Raw genomic sequence first — 10,788 nt, forward strand, 5'->3', positions numbered from 1 at the left:
TGGCCAGCAGGTCGAGGGAGGTGATTCTGCCCCTCTACTCAGCTCTGGTGAGACCTCACCTGGAGTACTGCGTCCAGCTCTGGAGCCCTCAGCACAAGAAGGACATGGAACTGTTGGAACGGGTCCAGAGGAGGGCTACAAAAATGATCCGAGGGCTGGAGCACCTCTCCTATGAGGACAGGCTGAGAGAGTTGGGCTTGTTCAGTCTGGAGAAAAGGAGGCTACGGGGAGACCTGATTGCGGCCTTCCAGTACCTAAAGGGGGCCTATAGGAAAGATGGGGAACGTCTTTTTAGTAGGGCCAGCTGTGTTAGGACAAGGGGAAATGGTTTTAAACTAGAACAGGGTAGGTTCAGGCTAGAGGTAAGGAAGAAATTTTTTACAATGAAGGTGGTGAAACCCTGGAACAGGTTGCCCAGAGAGGGGGTGGAGGCCCCATCCCTGGGAACATTCAAGGCCAGGTTGGATGGGGCTCTGAGGAACCTGATCTAGTTAGCGGTGTCCCTGCTCCTGCAGGGGGGTTGGACTAGATGACCACTAGTGGTCCCTTCCAACCCTAAACATTCTATGATTCTATGATTCTATAAAACCTGGGAAGGAAAGCAAAGCGCCTCTCGCTTATTTTGGTACCAGTGATCTCGTACAGTTCGTTACAGAACTGCAAGTCTTTAATTAATGAGATGTAAATATATTGTAATGATGGCATTTGCATCCTGAGTGAGGCTTCGGCACCTTAGGTTGTGATGTATTTTAATTAAAGATTAATTAGAAATGATGGGAATTTCATTTTGCTTGCTATAATTATTTTACATATTTGATGGATATCGGGCAGGTGACGTGCCAGCGAGCGCACGCTAGGCTATGGCTGCCTCTGACAGGAGCAGCTCGCCAGGCCTTTTCAGCCAGCGTAGGGTTGTTTTTTTTTTCCTTAAACATCCGTAAAAGTGATGGATTGTGAAGGGCTGAGGCGAAGGATTGAAGTGCGAAGGGTTTTTACCCTTACGCAAGGGCTTCCTAAAGCGTGGCTTAAAACACCAGCTGTGCCACAACTGGTTATGCCGGAACTCCAGCCTCTTCACGCTTTAGTAGGGTTGTCACGTTTTTCAGCCATGGTGGGAACTTCAAAATTTGGATGGCCAAAAGGCTTTCAGGAGCAGCGTCCTCCTTGGAGCGTTGTGAGGCAGCAGGTAATGAGCGGCGTGTAAGGACAGGCACGTGGAACAAGCCAGCGGTGACTGAGATGCTTTTTTTTTTTCTTTTCTTGTCCTAAATTTTTTTTCCCGCCCTCTGGAATCCTTTTTCTTTGAGGAAATCCAGTTCTTCCAGAAGCCGCGCAAACCGCAAACTCCCATGGGTGTAATTTTCAGGAAAGCACGGGGAAATGGGTGACACCCAACACACAGAGCTCGCCGAAAGCTCGCAGGGTAGAGGCGCCTGACCAAACCCTCACCAAACCGTACTCTGGGCTGCATCAGGAGAAGCGTGGCCAGCATCGAGGGAGGGGATTCTGCCCCTCTGCTCTGCTCTGGGGAGACCTCCCCTGGAGCCCTGCGTCCAACTGGGGAGCCCTCAGCACAAGGAGGACATGGAAGTGTTGGAGCGGGGCCAGAGGAGGGCTACTAAAATGAGGAGGAGCTACTGGGGAGAGCCCAGAGGAGGGCAACCAAGCTGATGGGGGGCCTGGGGCATCTCCCCTAGGAGGAAAGGCTGAGGGAGCTGGGCTTGTTCAGCCTGGAGCAGAGGGGGCTGCGGGGGGACCTGAGTGCGGCCGCTCAGGGCTTCAAGGGGGCCCCCAGGGAAGACGGGGACAATCTTTTGAGCAGGGCCGGCTGGGACAGGCCACGGGGGGATGGTTTGAAACCAAAGCAGGGCGGGTTTCGCCTGGATGGAAGGCAGAAATCCTTGGCCCTGAGGGTGGGAAAGAGCAGGAGGGGTTGCCCAGGGCGGTGGTGGAGGCCCCATCCCTGGGAACATCCAAGGCCAGGTTGGCCGGGGCTGTGGGCAACCTGCTCTGGTTCAAGGTTAAACAGGGGTTCCTGCAGGGGGGTGGGGCTGGGTGACCTCTCGGGGTCCCTTCCAACCCAAACCATTCTATGATTCTATGATTCTCAGTGGTTTGGCCTGTGCTTCTGGGATTGTTTTTACCAGATTGTCCACAGAAACGCACGGAAGCCGGTGTGGGCGCAGCGTTGCTGCAGCTGCAATGGGTTTGTGCTCCCGTTGCGCCGTTGTTTGAGATTCTCAGCTCTGGAGGGTTGGTCGGTGAGCGACTGCAGCTCTTGTACTTGGAAATTGGGACTGGCTGCAAAAGGTTCCAGGAGAAGCAAAAGGTTTCAAAGAGACCTGGCCAAGCTGGAGAGGGGGGGTCATGGGAACCTCATGAGGGTCAACAAGGCCAAGGGCAAGGTCCTGCCCCTGGGTCAGGGCAGCCCCAAAATATCAGTGCAGGCTGGGGGATGAAGGCATTGAGAGTAGCCCTGTGGAGAAGGACTTTGAGGTACTGGTGGATGAAAAGCTGGACATGAGCCAGTAATGTGCGCTGGCATCCCAGAAGGCCAACCGTACTCTGGACTGCATCAAGAAGAAGCATGGCCAGAACATCAAGGAAGGTGATTCCGTCTCTCTACTCTGCTCTAGTGAGACCTAACCTGGAGTACTGTGTCCAGCTCTGGAGCCCTCAGCACAAGAAGGACATGGACCTGTTGGAACAAGTACAGAGGAGGGCCACAAAAATGATCAGAGGGGTGCAACACCTCTCCTGTGAGGGCAGCCTGAAAGAGTTGGGGTTATTCAGCTTGGAGGAAAGACGGCTCTGAGTAGACCTTATCTCTGAGTGGGTCTTTCGGTACTTAAAGTAGGCTTATTAGAAAGATAGGGACAGATGTTTTAGCAGGGCCTGTAGCAATACGGCAAGGGAGGGGTAATGGTTTTAAACTAAAAGAGGCAGGGGGGTGGGGCTGGGTGACCTCTCGGGGTCCCTTCCAACCCAAAACATTCCGTGATTCTATGACATCTTAAATTTAAAAATTATATCTGTGGCAATGATTTTTAAACTCATCTGCGGGTTGGACAGACCAAGCTTCTTGCACCCATCGATTTGTGGGTCTGTTCACCTTTGGAAGAGATTATTTGATAAAAGTTTGCACTACCAGGTTGGAAACGCAGTTTCCATCATGTTGATGATGGTTAAGTCCTCTCTAGTTACTTGCGACCAACAGGAGCTGGCCAACCGGAATCTTCCCTCCTGACTGGGAAAGGTGCTTTGTACAGGCTTTTCAGCAGTCAACTTGAGATGAGCTCATGTGTAATTGATGATAACTAATGTCTAATTACCATAATTAGACAAGTGACATAAAATTAGGCTGCAGCTGGGAGCTCGACTTCAACGTGAGGTACGCTGGTACGCATCGTAATGTGCATAACAAGGCGTTTGAGGCACGGTCAAATGAGCAAGGTGACACCAAAATATCTGTTCCCCTGAATTTATGCTTGCCAGCCCGAGCAGCTGAACGTGAAAAGGCTGAGGAGCAAATGGCCGCTGGCAAACTCTCTGCTGGGTCTTTTTAAAACCAAAACCTCACCGACGAATAAAAAGCCCCCCCCCCCTTTTTTTCCCCTGTGTTTTATTTCTTGTGAGGTTCGCTCGGTAGCGGGCGCACGCAGCAGATGCTCTGCTGTTTCTTTAAAAAGATCTTAATTCTAATTCATAATGAGTTAGAAAAGCCACTAACATTTCAAACCGTCAACGCTTTCCTCGTCGTGGTCGTAGCCTGAGGTCACGGTTACTCATGTGCTGTCTTACAGCTGCTTTTGCCTTACCTTTTTCCGCTCGTAAAGAAGACCGGCGCTATCCCGGAGAAGACTTGGATCGCTGTGGCAGGGCGAAGGTCTGCAGCCGCGCCAGAGCGCTCTTTTCTTCAGAATTCTGTAGTCACTTCTGTATAGCCTGCAAAATACAAAGTTCAGAGATGTGATTGTAAGCTCAGGCTGCCTGTGGGTTCAAAATTATTATTGGTTTTTTTTTTTTTTTTTTAAATGAGCTATTCTTTTGCCTACAAAATGCTGAGAATTATTATAAGCGTGTATGTTTAACGTCTCTGTGCGTATAATTGTTCTCCCGCCCTCACCCTCTGCATGACGAGAGATCCTTTGTGTTTTATCTTCGGTAGGGAACATAATACCCCGCTAACCTGCCGGTTACAATTTGGAAAGGTCACTTCAAGTTCGTGGCGCTGCAAAGTCAAGATCAACTGTTTCTCAAAGTAAAACTGGGTAGCGATCAAAATCAAATTAAAAGCCAAAAAGCTGTTGGCGCTTTTTTTCATATTGACTCAACATCTCCTGAGTTTTTGTGCTGTTTCGAAAAGGGAGTTTGTAATACGTTGTCAAAAGTTTTCTGTTCTTGGTGAAGTAAGGAAGGGAGTCAGCAAAACCACCACCATGGCTGAAGGGAAAGGGCCTCAAGTTGTGCCAGGGCAGGGTGAGGTTGGCCATGGGGAACAATTCCTTCCCCTTGGGGCTGTCAGGGGCTGGAAGGGGCTGCCCAGGGAAGGGGTCGAGTCCCCAGCCCGGGGGGGATTTAACAGCCGGGCAGAGGCGGTGCTGAGGGCCAGGGTTTGGGGGTGGGATGGCAGGGGTAGGGGGGCGGTTGGGCTGGGGGAGCTGAAAGGGCTTTGCCAACCCAAACCATTCCGGGATTCTATGAAACTAAGTTTTCTAAATAAATTTGCTTGGACTTAAACTTGCAGAATTGGAGGTGCAGACGGCCGCAGTCTGGGTTTGTTGAGCCTAAGCTTAAGGAAAGCGGCGCCTGGTGCGTTTTTTTCATGTTGTTTCAGATTTTGAGAGATTTTAAAGAGATTTTAATAGATTTTTAAAATTCAGCGCTGTTAAGACTTCGATTTCTAGCCCACTGCTGTGTAGCAGAGCTGTGTCCTTGGCAGGTAAAGCGGACGAGGTCAAAGTCGCGCCTTGTGTACGGATTCCGACGGGATCTTACGCTCGTGGGGTGTTGGTTTCCATCCCTGGATGTAGCGGCATGGCGGTTGTCCCAGTGGCTCAGGCCTTTTGTCTGTGGTCTGTCTGCGCAAGCTGGGGCTGAACACTGGCGAGGGCCGGACAGGAGACCAATATGGGTGCAATCTGCTCTTGAAGAAGCTCATTCTGAATTTTCTAGGCTGCTAAAATAATTTCTGAATGTCGCGTAAACGAGTACGACCCCGAGCAGTCTTATCATCTGCCTGCACTGGCAAACCCGCCGTAAAGTTTGCTGTTCCTCCCTCTGAGCGGTGTCTTGTTCGTCACGATGTGTTGCCTCGTTGCTGAGGGACATGGTTTGGTGGTGGGATGGCAGGGTTAGAAGAACGGTTGGGCTTGATGATCTTAAAGGTCTTTCCAACCCAAACGATTCCATGATTCTATGACTCAGTAAATGCTCCCCACTACAATTTGGTGTTCCTCCATTTCAGCGGTGTCCGGTTCGTCGCGATGTGTTGCCTCGTTGCTGAGGGACATGGTTTGGTGGTGGGATGGCACGGTTAGAAGAACGGTTGGGCTTGATGATCTTAAAGGTCTTTTCCAACCCAAACGATTCCGTGATTCTGTGACTCAATAAATGCTCCCCACTACAATTTGGTGTTCCTCCCTCTGAGCGGTGTCTTGTTCGTCACGATGTGTTGCCTCGTTGCTGAGGGACATGGTTTGGTGGTGGGATGGCAGGGTTAGAAGAACGGTTGGGCTTGATGATCTTAAAGGTCTTTCCAACCCAAACGATTCCGTGATTCTATGATTTAGTAAACGCTCCCCATTTTTTTTATTTGTTTTTTTTTTTTTTTCCTTTGAGCTCAAGACCTGCTAAAACCTCCAAAGGGCGTTTAAATGCTTTGCCAGAACTGAAGTGGATGCTCTTTGCCTGTGTCGGAAATAATCTTTTGATTCCCTCTTTATATTTATCTAGTGTTAAGTATTCGCGGTATTCAGGAAGAAGATCCCCCAGATGCTCAGCTAATGAGACTAGATAACATGTTGCTGGCAGAGGGTGTCTCCGGGCCCGAGAAAAGAGGAAGAGGAGGACCGATGGCTGTAGCAGCAACATCAGGTGGCTGTCCAAATGACAATAGCATTGAACACTCTGACTACAGGGCCAAGCTGTCACAGATCCGACAGATATACCACTCTGAGCTAGAGAAATATGAACAGGTGATCTTTCTGCATGGAAGAGTTTTTATCATCTCAATTAAAAATAACCGTTTTTTCCTTTTGGTGTCGGTTTTGAGAACAGAACAGGAAGTGTAATGAATTCAGGTGAACGCGAGGATATCGAGTCCAGTTGGAAACTTACCTCAGTGTTGCAGACGTAAGGTGAAGATAGAGGGACCGGACATCAAACTAAAGAAAATAAATGTCTCGTTTATCTTTGTTGCCGTTTTTTTAAGGGTAAATAGAGTAAAGCTGAAACATGGAAGCTCCTCTAAAGTTTTTTTTGGATATATATTCTTGTGGGGGAAAGGAACTCCAGGGTCTTTTACTGTTTGTCGATACAAATGTGTGCGTTTGCAGGCCTGCAGCGAGTTCACCACCCACGTTATGAACCTGCTCCGGGAGCAGAGCAGGACAAGACCGATTTCGCCAAAAGAAATCGAGCGCATGGTGAACATAATCCACGGGAAATTCAGCACCATCCAGATGCAGCTGAAGCAGAGCACGTGCGAGGCAGTAATGATCCTGCGTTCCCGCTTTCTCGATGCAAGGTACGCGAAAACCCCAGCCGGCGATGAGGTGGCATTTAAGCCCGAGCTGCTGCTTGTTGCTCGATGCTGGCGCTTGCGTAAGAAACCATAAGAAACCTCCCGTCGGTCACTCCCAGCGTTGGTCTGGTTTAAATATTAAGAATTCGCTGCCCGTTTTGCTTGCTTATGTACTTTGATGTCAATGGCTATTTAATTCCGCTCAATTCTTAACGTTCTCCTTCAAACCCAACATATTTCAGAGGCAAAGAGAAGCCAACGGGGTGCTCCGGCCGATCCATTCTGTAACATGGTTTAAATAGGAATAACCGGTGTTTTCACAGGCGTAAGCGACGTAACTTCAGCAAACAGGCGACAGAAGTACTGAATGAATATTTTTATTCACATCTGAGTAATCCTTACCCCAGTGAAGAGGCCAAAGAAGAGCTAGCGAAGAAAGGTGGCATCACCGTTTCGCAGGTATGAAGTGGTTTATTGGAATTAAGTCACTTTTTTTTTTTTCCTTTCCCTCAAGAACAATGAGGTTTTTTCCCTGTAGTTAGCAACAGGCTCCAGCTACCGGTGCTTTAAATAGGATTTAGGTTATTCTGGGGGGGTTCAGCCTGGAGCAGAGGGGCAGAGGGGAGCCCTTCTGGCTGCCTCCAAGTGCCTGAGAGGAGGGGGGAGCCGGGGGGGTCGGGCTCTGCTCCCAGGGAAGGGGCGCTGGGACGAGGGGCAGCGGCCTCAAGTTGTGCCAGGGCAGGGTGAGGTTGGCCATGGGGAACAATTCCTTCCCCTTGGGGCTGTCAGGGGCTGGAAGGGTGGTTCCATGAACGGTTTAGCAGCAGGTATTTTCTGCTCGAAGCCTAGTTTAGAATGTCTCCTTGGCTGGTAACCTCCGAATTTAGTGGACAACGCAATAATCTGATGAAAGGCTAACAGCGCTGTATTGTCTCCAGGTTTCCAACTGGTTTGGTAACAAAAGAATCCGATACAAAAAAAACATGGGGAAGTTCCAAGAAGAAGCTAATATTTACGCCGCAAAAACAGCGGTGGACGCAACTAATGTCGTGGCGCAAGGCAACCAGGCAAATTCTCCGTCTACACCAAATTCAGGTGAGCGAGGGTGCTGGCGAAGAGTCTCTCTGCTTGAAAGCCCCTTAATTATTTCTTGGGACAATTAGCGCCACGGGATACCGGTGTTTGAAACGGTTGTGGGATTTCTTTTTCTTTTGAACTTAATTGAACGTAAGACTCGCTGAAGAACCATTGGGGGTTTTACTTCTCATTAAAACACGTTCATTTTTTTTTTTTTTTCAGCTTCCTCTGGCTCTTTTAAGATGACAAATTCCGGAGATTCGTTTATAAACTTGCAGTCATTGACTTCCTACCAGAGCTCCCCGGTGGGAGCCAATGTGCAGTCGCAGGTCAGTAAGGAGAAAAAAAACCAAACCAACCCCAAACCATGCTTTCAGCAGTAGGATAAATGTTAAAATCCCATTTCTCTGTCCTTGAAATGGGATGAACGAGTTTCCCGGGGAGGTTTTGGAGTCTCTGTTCTTGGAGATACTCAAAACCCAACTGGACGCAGGCTTGAGCCACCAGTTGACCCCAGTTCAAACCTACTGCTATTGTTCTGTCCCTTTAAATTGACATCAAATGCGTATTTTCTCATTTTAGAGTCAGTCTGTGCCTCATTGCTTTTAAAAAGTTCTTTCTGTGACCACTTTTATCAACAGGTTTCTCCTTATTTTTTTTTTTTCAGCTTCCTCTGGCTCTTTTAAGATGACAAATTCCGGAGATTCGTTTATAAACTTGCAGTCATTGACTTCCTACCAGAGCTCCCCGGTGGGAGCCAATGTGCAGTCGCAGGTCAGTAAGGAGAAAAAAAACCAAACCAACCCCAAACCATGCTTTCAGCAGTAGGATAAATGTTAAAATCCCATTTCTCTGTCCTTGAAATGGGATGAATGAGTTTCCCGGGGAGGTTTTGGAGTCTCTGTTCTTGGAGATACTCAAAACCCAACCGGACGCAGGCTTGAGCCACCAGTTGACCCCAGTTCAAACCTACTGCTATTGTTCTGTCCCTTTAAATTGACATTAAATGCGCATTTTCTCATTTTAGAGTCAGTCTTGTTCCATAGAAGTAGAACTTTGCTTAGGATTTGCGATTAACGCCGTTGTTAAACTCATTTTAAGCTTTCCACCAAACTTCTAAGTCCATCTGAACTGCATAAAACCTGTTCCTCCGCCATAAAAGCTAGAGGCGATCGGCACAACACGAGGCTTTAATTCCGCTTGCTAACGAACGGGCTAGCTATAGCTCAGTGGATAGCAAGTACTGTGCAAAGAAAACTCATTTTCCTGCAAGAAAATCTGCCCCCAAAGAATTTTTGGCTCGATAGATACATACCACATACTACTGCGTTTCGTTAACTTGACTTTTTTTTTCCCCCCCTTGCTGTTCTCGCTCTGCGGCCTCTTGTTCTAGATGGATTCCTTACATCATGTCATACACCAGACAGGAAGATACGACACAATTGTGGGGAATCCTTTGTATACGACGCAGCGCATAGATGTAAGATGTGCTGAGGTATTACTAAGAAACACGGAATTCTGCCCGGGATTGGTTAATGATCTGTGAATAAATGTTGATTCTTTTATTCCCCCCGACACCGCTGATGCGGGGATAGGAATAAAGCTGGAAAAGGTGTCGTTAAATACGCCAGCCTTTCCCTCCCAGAGGCTTCATTTTAAATTTTGGCTTCGTTCACCAGAAAATTTGCGCGCTTTGGTTAATCCGAAGGAATTAGAGCACCGGGAATAAGAGCAACACCCTAAAATCTGGGGAGGGGTGGGGAAAGAGGTTTTATGGGATATTCTGTGCTTTGCCAGAGCCGACCCGTAGTTATTTCCTTTCAAAAGCACCGTCCCTTGCGCGGCGTAAACGGTGTCAAGGCATACGTTGCCTGCAAGCAGCTTCTGAAAGGTTTAATGCAAGGATATGTTGTGTTTACTCTCCCTTCAGGCTAATGGCAGCTGGCAGGATGCTACCACCCCTTCATCAATCACTTCACCTGCTGGAGACCCTGGAAGTGTTAATTCGGATGCGTCTAATTAAGTTTTTAGGACCTATTGATGAGAGGAAAGAGGTCATTAGTGTAATTTGTCAGTGTTGCTCTTTTGCCAATACTATTGTTTATACAACTTGACACACAGCTAATTACCTCAGAACCCCCCCCTGGAACCAATAGAAGATTGTGATTACAACGATACCTCTCTACCTCTCAGCCTCACGCAGTTGAGTTCTTTTGACTTATGCCCATTGGGATGTGAAATTGTTTGAAAAGAACTTGCTTCATTTTCCTAACCAAATTCATTTTTTTAAATATGGATTTTATGGTAAGAATCTGAAAGTGTCTCTTCTAGAACTTGGCGTTCGTCTCAAGTTTTACAGCTTAAGAAAATTGACTTATTTTAATTTCCATAAAGTTTTTTACTATGAAGTTTCTGTTCTAGTTGATAGCTACTAACAGTTAAACCCCCTGTATTGTAATTGTATGCGTTCTCTGTATTGTAATTTTGTATAGGAAAATAAGCTTTTCTTAACTAGAATTCATTCTGAGCTAATTAATCAGAACGTTGCTTTACCAAAACTCTCACTGGACTTTGCTCTCGGGTAGGACCTTCCATCCTGTGTCATTCCACGTAATTCTAATTTAATGTCTAGAAAAAAAAAAAAAAAAAAAAAAAGAAGGAAAACCACCACCAGAACCACCTGACTTCCCCATGGATAAGAGGGTTTTGTGCATTTCTCCAGCTGTTAACACAGAGTCCACCCCTTTCAGTTGAGATTTTATCAAAGATAATAAACTTCCAAAGCCTTTTTTTTTTTTTTTTTTTCCTTTTTTCTTTTTCTTTCCCCCTCCCCTCCCCTCTCCTTACTGCTTTTCCTCAGCGGGGCTGAGGGAGCGCCGGGTTCCCTCAGGGGAAGGGCGGGAAACCGGGGAGGGGGGGGGGGAAGAGGGCGAGGCGGCTTCTGCGCATGCGCCGGGCGCCGGTTT

The 10,788-nt window shown here is 47.8% G+C and overlaps 2 protein-coding genes across 2 annotated transcripts in view; both read left to right on the forward strand.

Moving 5' to 3' along the window:
• Positions 1-10,612, forward strand: part of PBX4 (PBX homeobox 4) — a 17,190-nt gene extending 6,578 nt beyond the window's left edge. Inside the window, exons 3-9 of the mRNA XM_035888669.1 lie at positions 5,956-6,197; positions 6,558-6,748; positions 7,069-7,204; positions 7,684-7,840; positions 8,045-8,151; positions 9,216-9,302; positions 9,753-10,612. Of these exons, the coding sequence (XP_035744562.1) occupies positions 5,956-6,197; positions 6,558-6,748; positions 7,069-7,204; positions 7,684-7,840; positions 8,045-8,151; positions 9,216-9,302; positions 9,753-9,845 (1,013 nt within the window). The 3' untranslated portion in view covers positions 9,846-10,612. The remainder of the gene's footprint in view (positions 1-5,955; positions 6,198-6,557; positions 6,749-7,068; positions 7,205-7,683; positions 7,841-8,044; positions 8,152-9,215; positions 9,303-9,752) is intronic.
• Positions 10,613-10,769: 157 nt separating this feature from the next.
• Positions 10,770-10,788, forward strand: part of DSN1 (DSN1 component of MIS12 kinetochore complex) — a 3,101-nt gene continuing 3,082 nt past the window's right edge. The window contains exon 1 of the mRNA XM_035888670.1: positions 10,770-10,773. Within this exon, the coding sequence (XP_035744563.1) occupies positions 10,770-10,773 (4 nt within the window). The remainder of the gene's footprint in view (positions 10,774-10,788) is intronic.

Source organism: Egretta garzetta, unplaced genomic scaffold (assembly GCF_000687185.1).
Source record: "Egretta garzetta isolate BGI_Z169 unplaced genomic scaffold, ASM68718v1 scaffold421, whole genome shotgun sequence".
Taxonomy (NCBI): Eukaryota; Metazoa; Chordata; class Aves; order Pelecaniformes; family Ardeidae; genus Egretta; species Egretta garzetta.